General features: G+C 37.2%; 2 protein-coding genes and 1 pseudogene across 2 annotated transcripts; all 3 read left to right on the top strand.

The window, feature by feature from the left end:
• Window positions 1-593: 593 nt before the first annotated feature.
• On the top strand, window positions 594-1671 carry LOC122673358 (annotated as a pseudogene).
• A 6175-nt stretch (window positions 1672-7846) lies between these two features.
• LOC122673487 (olfactory receptor 5W2-like) lies at window positions 7847-8782 on the top strand. The gene has a single exon (XM_043871361.1). The coding sequence runs from the start codon at window positions 7853-7855 to the stop codon at window positions 8780-8782; it is 930 nt and encodes a 309-aa protein (XP_043727296.1). The 5' UTR covers window positions 7847-7852.
• A 7880-nt stretch (window positions 8783-16662) lies between these two features.
• Window positions 16663-20359, top strand: LOC122673314 (olfactory receptor 5W2-like). The gene is made up of 2 exons (XM_043871008.1): window positions 16663-16675; window positions 19422-20359. Exons 1-2 carry the CDS (start codon window positions 16663-16665, stop codon window positions 20357-20359), a joined length of 951 nt encoding a protein of 316 aa, XP_043726943.1.
• Window positions 20360-21461: the final 1102 nt, after the last annotated feature.

The following is a 21461-nucleotide window of genomic DNA, read 5'->3' as shown; positions in this document are numbered from 1 at the left end:
AACTATCTTTATCCCCAAAACAATTTTAAGTGGCTTACAAAATATTTACAGGAATAATATTAATTTTGAATTGATAATAATGGAAAACAGAATAGAGAGGTGAAAATAGCATGTCAGTTGAAAACATGAAATCATTGTTACAACTGAACATAATTTTCAATTTGAATTTTTAAATGTTCAGATGAATAGCAAAACTGCAATCACACATCTTCAGAATCAAAGCAATAAAATGATATATGGTAGAGAAAACAGAGACTGAAGTTTTTTCTTTCAGATAGGTTTAATGATAAATAAAGGTAGGGAGGTGGGAGGGGAGATCGGGATGGGGAACATATGTAAATCCATGGCTGATTCATGTCAATGTATGGCAAAAACCACTACAATATTGTTAAGTAATTAGCCTCCAACTAATAAAAATAAATGAAAAAAAAAAAAAAAGGTATACTTCTCTGTACTTTTAGAGTACCTGGCATTATAAGTTTGGTTTTTATAGGGAAATGAAAAGTAAGAAGACATATAATCTAGTTTATACACAAAAAACAAGAGTCAATAAAAATGAAATGACAGTGCCTCTGATTGAATCATTCCCACAGATGAAATATGAAGAGATGGAAGCAAACGACAACATGTCCACAGTGATCCAATTTGCACTACTGGGGTTTTCTGACCTTCCAAACCTACAAGGGTTATTATTTGGGGTGTTCACCATCACTTACATCATTATTTTAATTGGAAATGGCCTCTTAATAATAATAACTTGGCTTGACCCAGCTCTGCAGAAACCCATGTATTTTTTCCTGGCAAATTTTTCCTCCTTGGAAATCTGTTACGTGTCCGTCACTCTCCCTAGGATCCTGGTGAACCTCTGGACTCAGGACAGGAGCGTTTCTGTGCTGGCCTGTGCTGCCCAAATGTGCTTCTTCCTCGTACTGCAGCTGCTGAGTGCTTCCTCCTGGCGGTGATGGCCTATGACCGCTGTGTGGCATCTGTGACCCCCTGCACTACCCCCTGGTCATGACCCCAAAGAGGTGCCTCCAGCTGGCTGTGGGCTCCTGGGTCAGTGGAATCCCAGTGCAGATGGGGCAAACGTGTTGGATCTTCACTCTGCGTTTCTGTCATTCGAAGCAGATCATCCACTTCTTCTGTGACGGGCCCCCCGTTCTGAAGCTGGCCTGCGGGGACACTTCTGTGCAAGAGCTGGCAGTCTATGCAGTAGCTCTGTTGTTTGTTGGCGTACCTTTTATGTTGATCCTTGCCTCTTATATCAAAATCATCTGCACCGTTCTGAGGCTGCCAACAGCCAGAGGGCTAGCCAAAGCCTTCTCCACGTGTTCGTCTCACCTGTTGGTTGTGCTTTTATTCTTTGGATCTGCTGCCATTGCCTACTTAAGGCCCGAATCCAGACACTCTGCAGGAACGGACAGGCTGCTCTCTCTCTTCTACACCACAGTGACTCCTGTGTTCAATCCCGTGATATACAGCCTTCGGAACAAGGATGTGATTGCCGCACTGAGAAAATTATTACTGAAAAAGTAGTGTGATGAGTTTATTTTAAAATGCTTTAAATACTGGCCACAGGGTTATCAGAGAAAATTTTTAAAAATCTCTACATTTCCCAGTTTAGAAGTTAACCATTTCTTTTTATACTGTATTTTTCAATTCAGTTCAGTTCAGTCGCGCAGTCATGTCCAACTCTTTGCAACCCTATGGCACGCCAGGCCTCCCTGTCCATCACCAACTCCCAGAGTTTACTCAAACTCATGCCCATTGAGTCGGTGAGGCCACCCAACCATCTCATCCTCTGTCATCCCCTTCTCCTGCCTTCAATCTTTCCTAGCATCACGGTCTTTTCTGATGAGTCAGTTCTTCGCATCAGGTGGCCAAAGTATTGGAGTTTCAGCTTCATCATCAGTCCTTCCAATGAATATTCAGGACTGATTTCCTTTAGGAAGGACTGGTTGGATTTCCTTGCAGTCCAAGGGACTCTCAAGAGTCTTCTCCAGCACCACACAGATCAGCCATGATTATTCCTATATCCCTCCCCCACACCATCCCTCCAGGTCATCACCTGAGACTGGGCTCCCTGCGCTACACAGCAACTTCCCACCATCTCACTCCTGATCGTGTAAATATGTTGATGCTACTGTTCCATTCATCTCACTCTCTCCCACCGCCACTGTGTAAGTCCATTCCCTACATCTGTGTCTCCATTCCTTTCCTGCAAAGGTTCATCAGTATCATTTTTTTTTAGATTACATATATGTGTATTACTTACTAAAGAAGGTTTTACAAAATTGTGGAACACTGCTATCCCAGAAGTTGGATCACTGGTTTTCAATCTTCTCTACCAGACGTAAAGCAAGTCATTTAGCTATTATTTTTTCCTTTCATTCTTTTAAAAAACAAAATTAAAATGAGTATGAAGCTTACTTAAAAGCACATGGCTAGCTACACCATCCCACCAGAAGTATTGCTGTGTGAAATTTTTTTAAAAAACTGTGTTTTATCGCACAGGCTTGAATACAATTCTAAAGGAGAAAATACACATTCATGTTTCACAGTGTTTGGTGGTGGTAGATTGTACCTCTTTAGTGACTTTTCAGCTGGTGCAGAAGCTCTTTTGTGGTAGGAAATGTTGTTCAGAAGTGCAAGTTTTAATATTTTAATGTGTGTTATGATTGAGCACTTCGATGTTTAAAGGGTGCTTTCCTCTGCTATGTATGTATTCAACACACCTTCACCTGATATATGAACTTCTGTGAATATAATCAGCTGTGACTACAGACACATCTCATTAGTACTTTGCAAGAATTTAATATAATAATGGTGTCAAAGGGAGAGTACTAAAAGAGGTCTTATTTTAAAGAAAAGAATTGCATGCTTCTGTAGGTGTGGATTTCATAATTAAGAGCATTGTTTTGCACAAATATCTACTATTTTAAAAAATGTTTTATTTTGTCATCCAGTTTGTTGCTACTTCTATACGATTTTAACATTAAAAAGCATTGTTGAACATGCAGACTTTGCAGATTTTATTTGGAATTTGGCTTACAAAGAATATGACCATGTCATCATTATTTGAAATAATGGTAAAATCAGAGTAGGGAAAACTATTTCCACAGCTTATGATTCACTTCAGTTCAGTTCAGTCGCTCAGTCATGTCTGACTCTTTGAGACCCCATAGCCTGCAGCACGCCAGGCCTCCCTGTCCATCACCAACTCCCAGAGTTTACCCAAACTCATGTCCATCGAGTCTATGATGCCATCCAACCATCTCATCTTCTGTCACCCCCTTCCCCTCCTGTCTTCCATCTTTCCCAGCATCAGGGTCTTCTCCAATGAGTCAGTTCTTAGCATCAGGTGGCCAAAGTATTGGAGTTTCAGCTTCAACATCAGTCCTTCCAATGAATATTCAGGACTGATCTCCTTCAGGATGGACTGGTTGGATCTCCTTGCAGTCCAAGGGGCTCTCAAGTCTTCTCCAACACCATCGTTCAAAAGCATCAATTCTTCAGTGCTCAGCTTTCTTTATGGTCCAATTCTGACATCCATACATGACCGCTGGAAAAACCATAGCTTTGACTAGACAGAGCTTTGTCAGCAAAGTAGTGTCTCTGCTTTTTAATATGCTGCTTAGTTGGTCATAACTTTTCTTCCAAGGAGCAAGTGTCTTAATTTCATCACTTTTAATTTCATCACTAACTTTCCTTCTTTCCATAGCACATCCCTCTTACACATCACTGATGACTGATGGAAGATATCTGTAATGTCAGTTGTTACTTCTCATCTTCCATTTCTAATTTTATTGACTTGAGTCTTCTCTTTGCTTTTCTTGGTGAGTCTGACTGAACGTTCATCAACTTCATATTCTTAAAGAGCCGGCTTTTAGTTTCACTGACCTTTGCTATTATTTTCTTTATATTTTTCATTTATTTATGCTCTGATCTTTATGTTTTGGTTCTTTCTATTAACTTTGGGTTTTGTTTATTCTTTCTCTAGTTGCTTTACGTGTAATGTAAGGTTGTTGATTTGTGATTTTTCCTGTTTCCTGGGGTAAGACTGTGCTGTCATAAGCTTCCTTCTTAGAGCTGCTTTTACTGAGCACCTTAGGTTTTGGTCCTCGTGTTTTTGTTGTCATTTGTCTCTAGGTATTTTTGATTTCCTCTTTGTTTTCTTCAGTGATATTGGTTGTTTAGTCACATATAGTTTAGCCTCCATATGTTTGTGTTTTTTACAGCTTTATCTTGTAATGGATTTCTCATATTGTCATTGGAAACAGATGCTTGTTATTATTTCAATTTTTAAAAATTTACCAAGTCTTGGTTTGTGATCCATGATATGATCTATTGTGGAAAATGTTCCATGTTTACTTGAGATGAATGTGTATTCTGCTTCTTTCAGATGGAATGTCCCTCAAATATCAAATCTATCTGGTCTATTGTGTCATTTAAGAATAGGTTTACTTATTAATTTTCTGCCTGGGTGACCCGTCCATTGGTGTAATTTGAGTGCTAAAGTTCCCCACTATTATTGTGTTACTGCTAATTTCCCCTTTTATAGATATTAGCATTTGCCTTATATATTGAAGTGTTCCTGTGTTGAGTGCATATATATTTACAATTGTTATGTCTTCTTCATGGATTGATCCCGTGGTCATTGTATAGTGTCTTTCCTTGTCTCTTTTAACATTCTTTATTTTAAAGTCTATCTTATCTGATAAAAGTATTGCTTTTCCAGCTTTCTTTTGATTTTCATTTGCATGTAATATCTTCTTACATTCCCTAGTTTTCAGTCTGTATGTGTCTCTAGGTCTGAAGTGGGTTTCTTTGTGTACATCTTCTTGATGAGACTTAATTTGTTGAAATTCTTTGTTCAATTTTTATTAGATTGTTTGTTTTCTTACTGTCTGTGTGGACTCTTCATATACTTTGGCTACATGTTCTTTGTCAGATATATATATAGTTTTCAAACATTTTTCCTTAGTCTTTGAATATGCATGTATTTATATATATATTCAAAAGCTTGCTTCTCTGATTTATTTTTGCACACTGCTCCACTTATCTCTTTCTACATAAACTGCATTTCAAAACTAGATAACTTGAGAATGACCACTGACCATGTGTGCTCAGTCATGTCTGACTCTTTGTGACCCCATGGATGGTAGCCTCCCAGGCTCCTCTGCCCAAAGTTCCCAGGTGAGAATACTGGAGTGGGTTGCCATTTTCTACTCCAGGGGCTCTTCTGGACCCAGGGATCAAACTCACATCTTCTGTCAGATTTTTTTCTACTGAGCCACCTGGGAAACCCTTGAATATACATGCATTTATATATCTTCAGAAGCTTGTTTCTCTGATTTATTTTTGCACACTGTTCTAGTTATCTCTTCCTACCTAAGCTGTATTTCAAAACTAAATTGCTTAAGAGAATGACCACTGACTCCTTATTTTGTTCTTTCTAGTGTTTACTGAGGTTGCATGAAATATTCAGTGGAAAGATTGGCTAGGTTTCAAGTTCTTTAATTATTGACACTTGATGAGAATGTCTAGAAAGATGAACCCAAATTCTCCCCTTTCAGTTCATGTAATCTCAGAATGTGCCACACTGTTTAATCAGATGGCTAGTTGTAATAGTAATTCATGGCTTTCACATATTGTCGTCTTCAAGACAAGACCCAGAGTGACTTACAATATTTCTGCTAATGTTGTTTGTCAAAACAGATGAAGTATGGCAAAAATTCAAAGAAATATAAATATGCAATATAGATGAACCTTGAAAATATTTCAATGAAGACAAGAAGGCTGATGAAAAGAATAACAAAAAAAAAAGAAAAGAAAAGAAAAACAAGCAAGCAAACAAACAAACAAAAAAGCATGTTGCATAATTCTGTTTAAAAGGAGGCCAAGAATTGGAAAGCAAAGAATCAGAAAGTAAATTAGTAGTTGCCGGGGCTCAGGGAGGAAGGAAGGGAAAGTGACAGCTAATAAATATGGATTTCTTATTGTAATGATGAAAATGTTGTGGCAGTAAAGACTGGTGATAACCTAAGAACCTTACAAATATAGTAAAAACAAAGAACTGTATACATTAGAAGGGTGAATTCTATGATGTACACATTGCATTTCAGTAAAAAAGAAAACATGAACCAAGTGTGGTAATATCCTTAAATGAAATGTGAAGAGACTCTAAAACACTATGAACAAATCTAACAAAACGGAAATAATGGAGGGAGGATCTTTTTGAGTTTCAGTAGGTTTACTCTTTACCTAAAGAAGGATGAAACCATTTCAGGGTAACTGTGAAGCACATCATACAAAAAAAAAAAAAAAAAATTGCAGTTTTCTTTTTACCGTAGATCAATTTGATGACATTAGTGAAGCATGAAAATTCAGCCTGTGCTAAGTGGCTTCTGAATTCTCAGGAGAAAACACAGAAGCAGAAACATAATTAATGAAATGTTTGCGTCAGATCAAAGCAGGGGGCAGTGGCACAGGGATTTAAGTCCCGACGTACCTGGTAAAATAAGAGGCCATCTGCTTTTTGTTCAGCTAGCTAAGACCTGGTCATCTCAGGTGGGTTTCCAGTTCCTAACTCAAAGAATATAGAAGAAAATACTTAACATTTTGAGGGAAAAAAAAATTGTAAATGAACCATATTGTGCCTGCCTCTTCATTAAAATCTGAAATCAATAACTAGGCATATTTCAATCTCAGAATCACAAGAATCTGAACTGGTTAATATCCATAATGCAACTGTTTATTTATTTTATTTTGCTGTTTCTTCACAGGAAATATTTACTCTTTTTATCATTGGAAAAATGTATACATGAATTTAAAGCATCTTTTGCTTTATTAAAATAGAGTAGGTACTGCAATAAAAATAAAAAATGTACAAATTCATCTCTTTGTGAACCACATGCCATGTTTACTTAGGTCTGAGGGGAAAAAAAGTTCATTGCTTCTATTCTATTCTTATAAACAGTAAAATGTATACACATACACACATATAACAAAGAGGAAAGTCTATGCATTTTAGAAACATTATTGTCCCTCATCTTATTTCCACTTTAGTAACTAACAGGCCATTTAAAATCTAAAATGATGTGAATCATACAATAAATTCTGTTGTTTTCACTTCCTTTTAGCTCTTTTTTCCACTTGTTAAGAGAGTCACCCTTTGACAACTGCCACTCCACAAAGAGGTAATTAGCATTGTAGGGAAGCAAGAATACATTTCTAGAAAATCAGGTCAATAATACTTAATTCATGTCTAAGCAAATACTGAACACAACATAAACTAAAACCAGGAATATAATTATTTTTTATTACTAGTCATTGATATACTCACTGTTTCTCGAACTAAGTCAAATTCTCTGAAACCAATCATTCTTTTTTGAGAAACATAAAAATTGTTATTGTTTTTTGTACCTAAGTGACTATTTTCAGCCATCATAGATGCTCAGTCCTATGTCTTACAGTTTGGTCTCTCTAACACTGGTGTCTCTTCTGGGTTTTTCTCAGGAGGTAAAGAGTTAAATTTCTCTAAATCTATTCCCTGGGATGAAGAAACTAACACTCAGAGAAGAGCTTACAGAAAGTAAAAAACCTCCTAAATGACATGTAGATTTACATCCAGTTTCTCAAAGGTCTTTCTCAGGTACTTTTTTATTATTGCAGAATAGTCATGCCTCTTTAAAGAGTGGGTGCATGACTGAATAATTTTCTAAGTATAAAAAGACACTTACAGAGAAGATATTCTATCTTGTGACATTTTGTAGATGCCGAAAAGTGTTACACATACAAGTATCATTTTCTTGATCATTTTCTCCAAAAGTTTACACAAGAACAAAGAAGAATGGACACGGGGAATTGCTCCTCCTTAACCGAATTCATTTTCTTGGGAATTACGGATAACACTGAGAACAAAGTGATTCTATTTACCGTGTTTCTCCTTGTTTATCTCGTTACTCTTCTGGCAAATCTCGGAATGATAACCCTGATTCGGACGGATCCCCAGCTGCACACACCCATGTACTTCTTCCTCAGCCACCTCTCCTTCTGTGACCTCAGCATTTCCACAGCCGTCGGCCCCAAGATGCTCGTGGACATATTTGCTAAGAACAGATCGATTCCCTTCTATGGCTGTGCCCTGCAATTACTGGTGCTCTATACCTTTATAGACTGTGAGTGTCTCCTGCTGGCAGTGATGGCCTATGACCGGTACAAGGCCGTCAGCAGCCCCTTGCTCTATGCGGTCAGCATGTCCAGCAGGCTGTGCTCCCTGCTCATGGCGGGGGTTTACCTGGTGAGCGTAGCAGAGACTTTGATACACATGACATTAGCCTTCCGCTTGTGTTTCTGTGGGTCAAATGAGATTAATCACTTTTTTTGTGATGTTGCTCCTCTTCTATTGCTATCTTGCTCAGATACACAGGTCAATGAGTTACTGATATTTACTGCTTTTGGCTTCATTGAACTGAGTACAATTTCAGGAGTTCTTGTCTCTTATTGTTATATTATCCTATCAGTCTTGAAGATCCACTCTGCCAAAGGGGGAATCAAAGCTTTCTCTACCTGCATCTCTCACCTAACCTCTGTGGCAATTTTCCAGGGAACAATGCTCTTCATGTATTTCAGGTCAAGTTCTTCCTACTCTCTAGATGAAGACAAAATGACCTCTTTGTTTTACACCCTTGTGATTCCCATGTTAAACCCTCTGATTTACAGCCTAAGGAATAAGGATGTGAAACAAACCCTGAAAAAATTGAAGAATAAGTGGTTTTAAAAATTTATATTTTGTGTATGTGCACACATACACATCCATACATATATGGTGATTGTTGATTTATTAAAATTAAATGGTAGGTTACATGAGAAACATAATTTCTATTTGAAGTATATTGCTATTTCCCCCACCTGTCATGCTTCTTTATATTTCCTGAATTTGTATATGGCATCAGTTTCTGGGAAAAATTTTTCTGACTTTTTCAATATATTAATTTTGTTCAGTTTTTAGTCAAGCACTATTTAAATTACACTAAGATATATAGTGCATTTTGTTAATTGATCTTTGAGCTTTTCAGTTCTTTATGTACTACAATACATCTTGTAGTTTAAATACAGTTAAATATAAGCTAGTATTAATAATGTATTAACTAAATAGTCAAGTAATTCATAATAAGCCTGAAATTCATCATGAGATAACACATAGTGGTCTATTATTCAAAAGTAAAAATATCTAAAACCAGTCTAAAGAAAAGGCATCTTTGGATATTCAGTCAAATCAGAAAAGGATTCAATTTGGGAAATGAAAAAATAGCAGGCAGAGGATCTGACAGTTACTCAGATCTTGAAGTGTACAAGTCCATGCCTGTTAGAAGAAGTCATATTGGCTGCAACATGGAAGAACCATGAGGAGCATATGCTAAGTGAAATAATTCATACAGAGGAAGACAAGTACTGTACAGGTCTCACAAACATGTAGAATCCAACTGGTCAGTCACATAGAACTAGAGAATAGATTGGATATTGCTACAGGCTGAACAGTGGGAGCAATGGGTGCTGTTGATTAAAGTTTACAAACTTTCTGTTACTCAATGAATAAGTTCTGGGGGGTCTAATGTGCACTGTGACTCTAGTTAAAATTGTGTATTGTAAGACTGACATTTGCTGAGAGAGTAGTTCTTAAAGGTTTTCATGGTATGCACACTCAAAATGATAGCTATGTAAATTGATGAATGTGTTAACTAACTTTATTGTAGTAATTATTTCACAATGTACACATATATTAAATCTTCATGCCCTATAGCATAAGCATGTTGTCAATTTTATCTCAATACAGTTTAAAAAAAAGAGTAAAAGAAGTTGAGGGACAGTGGACAGAATCACAGTAAAGTACATACTTGTGCTTCATGATCAGCTGTAGAGTCTTCTGTGACTCTCTGCACACCAATTTCCTTCCCATTTTCCTTACTCTTAGCTCTGGTTAAATACACCTCTTTGTCTCTTTGTTGTTCACAAAAAACCACCTATTTAAAAGATTACTTTATATAACCCTGTTTATCAGAATTCTTTGCTTTTGAGCATTGCATTATATAAACAAAGCACTACATGTTGTCTGGAAGATCAAATAAACAAATATATAATAAACTAAAAATAGAAGACAACACTTTTTCACTGCTAATTATAAGTCAGTAGTACAAAATTAAACGAGGGTTTGATAAGTAGCTTACAAATGTATATCAGAATATAGTTAACATATTGAACACATATACACATGTTTGTTTGGACGGTCCATAAAATGGCTTTGAACATTAAGATAATATACTATAAGTTCAGTTCAGTTCAGTCGCTCAGTCGTGTCCAACTCTTTGCAACCCCATGAATCACAGCACACCAGGCCTCCCTGTCCATCACCAGCTCCCTGAGTTTACTCAAACTCATGTCCATCGAGTCGGTGATGCAATCCAGCCATCTCATCCTCTGTCACCCACTTCTCCTCCTGCCCCCAATCCCTCCCAGCATCAGGGTCCTTTCCAATGAGTCAACTCTTCACATGAGTTGGCCAAAGTATTGGAGTTTCAGCTTCAATATCAGTCCTTCCAATGAATATTCAGGACTGATTTCCTTTAGGATGGACTGGTTGGAACTCCTTGCAGTCCAAGAGACTCTCAAGAGTCTTCTCCAATGCCACAGTTCAAAAGCACCAATTTTTTGGCACTCAGCTTTCTTCACAGTCCAACTCTCACATCCATACATGACCACTGGCAAAACCATAGCCTTGACTAGATGGACCTTTGTTGGCAAAGAAATGTCTCTGCTTTTTAATATGCTATCTAGGTTGGTCATATCTTTACTTCCAAGGAGTAAACATCTTTTAATTTCATGGTTGCAATCACCATCTGCAGTGATTTTGGAGCCCCCCAAAATAAAATCTGACACTATTTCCACTGTTTCCCCATCTATTTCCCATGAGTAATAAGACATGCCTATTAATTTCACTAGAAAGAATAAGCTCTAAGTTCTTGCTAGTCGACTATTTCATCTGCTTTTGATCTGGTTTCCTGAAGGCTAAAGCACTAAATTAGTTTGTTAAGAAAACTAGGATGTGACCATGTATTTAAAATACCATAATGTACTGAAAGAGACATATTATCCTTTGCAATTATAAAATTAAAAACCTCTGATGGTCTTCAATTTTCTTGCTGCCATTGTAAAATGTTCTTATGTGACAATATTTCAGAATGGAAAAATAAAGCCTACATAATTCCTCTGTTGTTCAGGATGGTATTTGTAAAGCACTATGCCATGTTAAGAAAAATTATCATAGTGAAAAAATTAGGATAATTCTTGCATAATATGAAAGACTTAAATATGTGTGCTCCTGGCATACTTTATCAATTCACTCAGACTTCTTTTGACTTGTTGCTTATGAGCAGCAAAATGGCAGCAAATATAGTCAGAAATATAGTTAAAATAGGGTGTCAGTGGACTACCATTAATTCAGAGATTAATAAACATGGATCTAATTAATCCATCTTCATATATATGATCAGTTTTATGTCAGCATCTAAAGACTAATTCAACATGAATACTAGCCCATTTCATTGTATCTAGTGAGGAATATGTGAATAAAAGAAAATTTTTAGCCCATTAAATGGAATTCCTAAAATAGAACTGATTGATTCAGTTAATTGTAGGCTTGCTTTCCTCAAATTGAAGAAATTAATGAGAAATTATGGAAATTTTCTTTTTTTAGATAATTTCTAACTCAAATAGGAATTTGGGCAAAATGTTTCTTCTTTCTTGACAGTAATCTGTGAAAAAATGGGAACAATTTATCAAAAACTTTATTCTAGCCTGTAAATTTCAGTATTCTTCATTCTTTACCATTTTAATGTCTTCACATCACATTATCCTTATACATGCACCAATGACTCATGGAAAATATTATGCAAATGCAATTTATCAATGACATATGTAATATTTTAATATTACAGTCAAATTCCTATATCTTGACCTCTTTCTTCATCCTTGCCACTGAAATTCTTTAGCATAAACATGGCAATCACCAACTCAATGGCATGAGTTTGAGCAAACTCTGGGAGTTGAGGATGGACAGGGAAGTCTAGCGTGCTGCAGTCCATGGGGTCACAAAGAGTCAGACACGACTGAGAGACTGGACTGAACTGAAACATGGCAAAGAAATGTTAGATTTGGTAAATGTCTAATGCAGAGGACAGACACACTCATACTTGTTACTGGCTGTACAGGTATACTTGTTACAGGTAGAAAAGCAGTAACGTTCAACACACCAGTAAGTAGGAGGATCTGGGTTAAAGCTAGAGGCAGAAATCTTTAACCACCCTGGATGTCTTTCTCTTTAGTTAGAACCATGCTATGAACCAGGCAGGAACACCACTCTGAATACCTCATTCTTGCTTTCTATCCCTCAGATCACCCTGTGTAGAAGAGGGATTTAAGCTACATTACCTCTAAGGCTCTTTTCAGGTGATATGATCTGCCTCTATAAACTATGGCTTTACTGTAGCATAAATCCATCTATATCAATGGAAAGAATATGAAAAAAAGAAAAAAGAGTCACTTTACATTCAGTCAAAGAACTGATCTGAACATATAGGTGGGTATCTCAGTTGGTAAAGAATCCGCTTGCAGTTCAGGAGGCCCCAGTTCAATTCCCGGGTCAGGAAGATCACCTGGAGAAGAGATAGGCTACCCACTCCAGTATTTTAGGGCTTCCCTTGTGTCTCAGTTGATAAAGAACCTGCCTTCAATGAGGGAGACGTGGGTTTGATCCCTGGGTTGAGAAGATTCCCTGGAGAAGGGAATGGCTACCCACTCCAGTATTCTGCCTGGAGAATTCCATGGACTGTATGGTACATGGGGTTGCAAAGAGTTGGACACGACCTGAATTGTCAGTTACATGAAGCCATGAAGACAGTGTGAGTTTTAGCAGGCCAAAAACTTTTAAAAAGAGCTGTTATCCAAATTCAACATCTCATGGACTCCTTATGAGAGGGTAACAGGCAGGAAGGCTAGGGATCCCCAAGTAGAGGAAATAAACTACAAGTGGCAGACACTTTTTGTTTGTTTGTTTTGTCTGTTCCTTCTCTATACAAAATTAAAAGAAGGTTTGTTTTAAATTCTGTGTTGTCAGGAAGACCCCTGGTTCAGCCTGGGCTTAACTTTTCTCAAACCTTGAACTGATAATGGCTCAACATATCCGTCTGTCTTAGTCATGGAAATGTTCTTTCAAGCTATGTTAATGAAGCTATGTATTTGTTTGGAAATCTGCCTTTCTTTAGGGTTCATGTCAATTGTTTTACAGTTGGGGATGACTCACCTTGCATCCCGTGCTGTCTCAAAATGCATGTTGTGGGAGAGGGGGCTGATGCAACTCTCTCAGTTTTGAGGTGATTCTTTAACAGATATATAACTCCTTGCTAAAAGCTAGCAAGTGGGGCACTCTTTCTGCCCCCTTATGGAGTCTATGTCAGAGCTTCCTCCATCCCTTTATACATTAATAAAACTTTATGACACAAAAACTTCAAGTGATCAAGCCTCCTCTCTGACTCCAGATCAAAACCCTCTCCTCTGGAGGTCACGAATCCTGGAGTAGCTCATGGCTCGAGACTGCAAACTTTCACTTATAGAAGTGGATAGATATCCAACTTTATTAGTGCTGAAGTAAACGGAAGTGAAATAAAATGTTAACAGTTGTGTTGACATTTACCAAATGGCAAAAGTACTTGTTTACATACCAAATAGTAAACAAGCATCTGCTACTGTTGAGGATGTGAAACAACCGGTTTTTATGCCTTGACAGTAGATTGAGATTTGACACTGCACTTGGTAAAATTCTGTGTCTGAATCTCCTATAGCTGGACACATAAATGTCCTAGGACCAAAAATATTATTCCTAGAAGTATGTCCAAGAGTACAGAGTGAATTTGCACCCAAAAAACATGTATAGAAATGTTGTATTAATTACAGTAGCGTAATACCAAAAGCAACTCATTTCTTTTAACACATTAGATCAAGACTTGACATACTTTTCTGAAAGTATTTAATAGTGTATATTTTAGGGTTTGCAGACCATAAAATCTTGGTACATCTAAACTGTTTTGTCCTCTATCACGAACGCAGCCATCCATAATACATGAATAAATGGTGTGTCACAGCTCCAGTAAAACTTAACAGGTCAAGTTTACTGACTCCTGCTTTAGATTAGACAAATGAGTTTATGATAAGTTTGTATGCTAGAAAAGTACACAGCAATGAGAAAGAATAACTTCATACAAGAGCATGGGAAAACTTCACAAACACAATCTTGAGTGAAAAATGTCAGACATAAAAGTGTAAAATCTGTATGATCTCACTACTATGTAACTTAAAAATAAGCAAACTCTCATATCATATGGAAAATCAATTTCTGATGGATGTAGGGACAGTTTCTGAGACTCTAGTAATTTTTTTGTTTTGTTTTTTTTTTATTTGGTTCTGGGTGCAAGAATCTTTCTATTTTTGAAAGATTTTTTTGCAGTCTACATTTTTAGATAGAAATTTTTCTGTATGTATATTATACTTTAAAATCATCCTCTTTATTTTTTTTCTCTATGAGATTGTAAAAAAAATTTATTTTTAAGTCTAAAATTTTCTTATATAAAATGATTGTTCATATAGATTTATGATGAAGAAGGAATTCATAGGGCCTGGACTCCATCTTAGGCCTGTCCATGCTGATCATGCTCGGCCACCTCTCCAATGGACTCTGAACTCTGAGTTTAATGTCTATGGAAATGACAACAGAAGGATAAGACACCCCCACCCCGGACAGGGGAACCTTGAAGATCGTATCCAGGTTACTCCGTGCCTAAGAGAACACATACACTAATCACCCCTTCCTCCAGACAAGCCATACATTTTTCTGTACCTATCAGAGTGTAACCTTGGGCTTATTGATTATTGGCTAATTGTTTAACTGTCTGAGCACATGGCACATGAATGATGGGGTTATCGGGATTGTATTTACCCTTCCTTAGTTTATGTAAGTCTCAAGGAATTTGGGCTGGTGGGTTTGGACACGTACACATGGGGTACAAAAGATTTTCACAAGTGCTGGTCAGGGTCCTTGGCTAGGAGCAGACTCTGCCTTGGGCCGGCCGGTGTAATAAACTGCCCTCCACGATCTGCATTGTCCTTCTGAGTGAGTTTGTTTCCGGAACGCGCGGCTACAACAATGAAACTGAGGTGCAGCGTAATCACCAGAGCATCTCAGGACATCCTCCATCTCCCTATCACTGAAAGCGCTGCCTTGCTTGTAGGACAGCACTGCATTCGTCCACCCCCTGACCCTCCCGGTCACTCTCTCAGCAGCAGGGAGCACTCCTGGACTTTGAACTGGACCATGCAGTGAGCTCTCTGTCATTCTACTCAAGGTTGGAGGAACTGACCATTATATTCTGAAAAAGGTCATCTTTGGGTAGTGTTTGCTGACATAAAATTGTTTTCATGTCAGCAGAGGCACCAGGAAAAACCTAAATAATGACCATTTTTCCCCTCATTTGTATCTGAAGCATACATTTTCTCCTTAAGAAGCTTTTTGATTACTTAAAATCTCCATTTTTAATGAAGCACCAATCCCATTGGGAACTATTTTAGGTTACCCACCTTGCAATTAATAATGTAGCTACCCAAATTGGGGTTTAAATTGTTATATGGGGGAAGATAGAAAGAATGTTAGTCCACATGTTTTTGAGGAGCAGGCCTGTTAAAAAATTAACACTTGCTTCTGGCTGAACAAAATATAACCCAAGGGATTTTTGCATCCCTGAAGACAGGGATGTACCTGAGGGAAAAATTAATTTAGATAGGAGTAGAATTAGGGGATTGAGAACAACTGCACATACACCATACGTGTAACAGAGAAGTAAATAATGATAGAAAAACATTTTTGAAACAGTTTCTTGATTTTGTGTGTGTGTATGTGTGTGTGTGCATGCTCAGTCATGTCCCACTCTTTGCAACCCCTGGATTGTAACCTGCCAGGCTCCTCTGTCCATGGAATTTTCCAGGCAAGAATACTGGAGTGAGGTGCCATTTCTTCCTCTGGGGGTCTTCCTGACCCAGGGATCGAACATATGTCTCCTGAGTCTCTTGCATTGGTAGTTGCATTCTTTACCACTGAGCCACCTGGGAGCCCTTCTTAATTTTAGTGGAAAATTATTAGCAATTATATTGTGGTTTGAGATTTGCCTCAATGATATCTCCACAGGTTACAGGTGACATTTTAGTGTTGAGCTCCTCATAGGCAAGAATGACAATGACATATACAAAGGCATTTTTAAAAATTGACATTAAGAATCACTTTTACAAAATTATATATGTACTACATTTATGGATTTTTAGCATAAATAATTTCTCAGATTTATAAGGAAAAAAGTAGAAAAACAAACAAAAAAATTGAAAAGAACTGAGAAAACACCCAAACCGATAAGAAATCCTGTGTATTTCACAAATGAGAATTCAGATGAAACAGAAAATTAGTTATGATCAGTATTTAATTTCAGTCCATTAACATTTAGGTCATCTTATCTTATTGTGGCTTTATTGCCATTGCCTTAATACCTACTGATTCACATAAGAATGAAATTCTTAAGCATTAACCTCTTGCTTATTTGTTATCTTGTTGAGTATTTGTTCAAGTTTTTTTTTTTTTTTTGCTCACTTTTTTTGTTTGTTTTTTATTTTTTTACTATTGATTAAAGTTCATATATTTTGGATACAAGTTCTTTGTCATATATACAAGGTTTCTAAATATTTTAAATATTTTCTTCATATATTATGGAAACATTTCTCTTTATATTAGCTCACATTGCTTCATCCTTGGTGGTGGTGGTTTAGTCACTAAGTCGTTTACAACCCCTGGGACCCCTTGGACTGTAGCTTGCCAGCCTCCTCTGTCCACGGGATTTTCCAGACAAGAGTACTGGAGTGGGTTGCCATTTCCTTCTCCAGAGATCTTCCCAACCCAGGAATCAAACCCAGGTCTCCTGTATTGCAGGCAGATTCTTTACCAAACTGAGCTATGAGGGAAGCCCCCCTTTTGCTAGATTAATTTAGTAACAATATTGATGTATACAAGGTCATCCTGTGTTAAATTTGTCCCTGAAATCATGAGCCAATATGCAGAAGCAGAAATATAATTAATGACATGTTTGTACAACACCAATACCCAGAGGCAGTGGCCCAGGGATTAAAGTCCCAAAGTACCCGGTAAAATAAAATGCTATCTGCTTACTGCTCAGCTACCTAAGACCAGCTCATCTCAGGTAAGTTTTGAGGTCCTGATTTAAAGAGCATAGGACAAAAACATTCCCATTTGGAGGAAAATCAATTTATAAATAAAACATTTTATACCTGTTTACTCAGTTGAATACATTCTGTAATTTAATGATCAGGAACAATATTTTCCTCTCAGAGCTGGCAGATTCTGTGCTTGTTAATATCCATAATATAACTATTAAATTAATTTATTTTGATTCTGGTTTATAGGAAAGATATTACTCCTTTTATAATCAGAGTAGCATATAGGTGAATTTAAAGGGGGCTTGATGGATTTGTTCTCTTTTATTTAAAATATAATGAACGAGTGAATTTAAAAATTAAAATGTGCACATTCATCTTCATGTGAAGCCCCATAGCTACTAAGGTCAAAAGAAAGAATTCCTTACACACGCACTGTTCTCATATACATCGGAGACATGTAATCTGCATGTGAATGTATGACAGACGCATAATGCATACATACTAGACAGAGAAACCTATGTGTCACAGAGGCATTTATTGTCCCTAAACCTATTTCCACTCTTATAATACAAAAGTCCATTAAAATCCAAAGAGATGCAATAGTAGGTGTTAGATTCTGTGGTTTACACTTCAGTTTAGCATTTTTCTTTGTTCAAGAGACTCCTCCTTTGGCAGCAGAAACTCTATAAATAGATAATAAGTCATGTGGCAAAGCAGTGATGGATTTTTAGAGAAAGGTTTCAATGTTACTTATTTCATGTCTCACTAAAGACTAGGATCAATAACAATTATTTTCATTGTTATCAGTGTATGGTGTACTAATAGATTGTAAAACTAATAATTAATATTTTAAATTATGTTTTATGTGCCATATGATGATGAAAATAAATGTTTGTATCCAAGGAACTTGTCCAGCATAGTAAATGGTTATCCATATGCTTTCAGCCTGCTGTCTCTAGCATCAGTGTTTTTTTCCACACTGCCTTGGCAATGTAACGAGATGTCAATTCATCTAAATATCCTTCTCAATACAAAGGTACAGTGCTCAGAGAAATTAAAGAGCTTATGGCAGTAGTTAAGTTAGGAACAACATCTAGAAATAGAAGTTTCTCAGCTATCTATCTTGGATATTTTTATTATTATCAGGTAGATAGCAATCCCTCCTTAAAGAATGCCCACTGACTTAGTCATTTTCTGAGTGTTTGCTCTGTCGCTAAGTCCTGTCTCACTCGTTGCGACCTCATGAACTGCAGCTCACCAGGCTTCCTTCCCCATGGGATGAGAATCTTGCCTGGAAAATCCGTGGACAGGGAGCCTGGAGGGCTGCAGTCCATGAGGACGCAACGAGTCAAACAGAGTTTAGCGTCAGGGCACGCATGCCGGCACACACTCAGAAAATGACTTGATCAACGGGCATTCTTTAAAGAGGTATTGCTATCACTCTGATAATAATAAAAATATCCGAGCTAGGCAGTTGAGAAACTTCTGTGTAAATCCAGACGTAATTTCTGAGGTCTGTTACTGTCTATGTTGTTGTTGTGCCATCACTAAGTCACATCTGACTCTTTGTGACCCCCATGGACTGCAGCACTCGGCTTCCTTGTCCTTCACTGTCTCTTAGAGTTTGTTCAAATCTATGTCAGCTGAGTTGGTGATGCGATCTAACCATCGCATCTTCTGCTGCCTCTTCTTTTGCCTTCCATCTTTCCCAGCAATAGGATCTTTTCTAACGAGTTGGTTCTTTGCAACAGGTGGCCAAAGTATTGGAGCTTCAGCTTCAGCATCAGTCGGTCCTTCCAATGAATAAGCAGGGCCGGCTTCCTTTAGGATTGACTGGTTGCTGTCATGAGCTCTTCAGTTTCTCTGAGCGCTACCTTCCTTGTATCAAGAAGGATATTTGGATGAATTGATATCTCATCACATCTTCAAAATAGTGTGCAAAAAACACTGATGTTAAAAACACCAGGCTGAACATATTTTAAAAAGACTATTGCAGAAATAATTGTCTTCTTCCCTGCAGATATTTTGTGAATGCCCCGAGGTGGTTCCCTTACGTGTATCATTTTCTTGTTCATTTCCTCAAAAGTTTAGACAAGAAGACAGAACAATGAAAAGAGGAAATTGCTCATCCTTAACTGAGTTCATATTGTGGGGAATTACGGATAAGCCTGAAGTTAAGATGATCTTATTTATTATGTTTTTTATTATCTATCTCATTAACCTTTTGGCAAATCTTGGAATGATTATTTTAATTAGGATGGATCCCCAGCTTCACACACCCATGTACTTTTTCCTCAGCCACCTCTCCTTCTGTGACCTCTGCTATTCCACAGCTATTGGCCCCAAGATGCTGTTGGACCTTTTAGCCAAAAAGAGATCAATCTCCTTCTATGGCTGTGCGCTGCAATTTTTGGTCTTCTCTAGCTTTATAGACTGTGAGTGTCTCCTGCTGGCAGTGATGGCCTATGACCGGTACAAGGCCGTCAGCAGCCCCTTGCTCTATGCGGTCAGCATGTCCAGCAGGCTGTGCTCCCTGCTCATGGTGGGGGTTTACCTGCTGGGAATGACAGATACTTTGATACACACGGCATTAGCATTCCGCTTGTGTTTCTGTGGGTCAAATGTGATTAACCACTTTTTTTGTGACTTACCTCCACTTCTCTCCCTTTCCTGCTCTGATACACGGGTCAATGAATTGGCATTATTCATTTTTTTTGGCTGTGTTGAACTGACCTCCATTTCAGGAGTCCTTGTCTCTTATTGTTATATCATCCTATCAGTCTTGAAGATCCACTCTGCTGAAGGGAGGTTCAAAGCTTTCTCCACCTGCGCCTCCCACCTAACTGCTGTGGCAATTTTCCAGGGAACTGTATTTTTCATGTATTTCAGGCCGAGTTCATCCTACTCTCTAGATGAAGACAAAATGTCCTCGTTGTTTTACACCCTCGTGATTCCCATGTTAAACCCTCTGATTTACAGCCTAAGGAACAAGGATGTGAAACAGGCCCTGGAAAAACTAAAACTTTACATATGATTTTAAAGGTTTATATTTCACACACTCTTATGGTCACAAGTACACACATATTGTGGTTTTTGTTTTTATAAACTTATACTGTGTGATGCAAGAGAAACAAAGTTGTCTTAAATAGTTCAGATGAGAATTTGTTGTTATTAAGTCTAAGTTTTAGAAATATTTTAGTTCTGAAATATTGCATACTTCATGTATCAAGAATTTGCATATGGCACTTTCCCTTTGATGAAAACTTTCCAGAATTTTCTACTTTTGTCAAATTTTGCTGACTTATTCTTTTGTTTGAATAATATTTCAGCTTCCTTAAGAATTATTGTATTTCCTGAGAAATTTTTGAGTCTCTTTATGTTCTATGGCATACACTGTACTTTCTATACTAATGAATATAAGCTAATGCCAATAAAAAGCATTAATTGATTAAATAGCTATATAACTTACAAGAAATCTCAAAATCATTATGAAAGAAAAAATGAGGATTTTAAATCCAAGATGAAATCTAAAACTAGTGTATCTTTTGATCGATATATTCAGTCTTAGATCTAATAATTATTCTACTGGAGAGATAAAATGATAGTGGGCAGAGGATCTGACAATTAGATGGGTCTTGAGAGGGACAAGACTGTGTCTTTTAGAATTCAAGAAGCTTTGTTTACCACATATGGAAGAACCATAAATGCATTATGCTGACTAAAATAGGCAGACAGATAAAGGTAAATATTGTAGAGTTTCAGATATATGTTGAATCTTAAAAGTTCAAACTCATAGAATTAGAGAGTAGATTGGTCGCTTTTTCCAGGGTCTCAAAAGTGGGCAAAATCAGTAATAATGACCAAACTTACTGTTATTCAGTGAATAAGTTCTGGAGATCCAATGTATATGACAACTCTAGGTACTGATTCTACGTTATAAACTTGAAATTTGCCAAGAGAGTAGATCTTAATGGTCCTCATTATACACACACTCAAAATGTTAACTGTATAAATTAATGAATCATTTATTAACCATACCGTGGTGACCATTTCATAATAAATCAGAGCTTCATTTTCAATACCTTATATGTACTATTTGTCAATTTTAACTGAATAAAGCTTGGATAAAAGGAAGG

Source organism: Cervus elaphus, chromosome 1 (genome assembly GCF_910594005.1).
Source record: "Cervus elaphus chromosome 1, mCerEla1.1, whole genome shotgun sequence".
NCBI classification, from domain to species: domain Eukaryota; kingdom Metazoa; phylum Chordata; class Mammalia; order Artiodactyla; family Cervidae; genus Cervus; species Cervus elaphus.
This window is presented reverse-complemented; position numbering and strand designations above follow the sequence as displayed.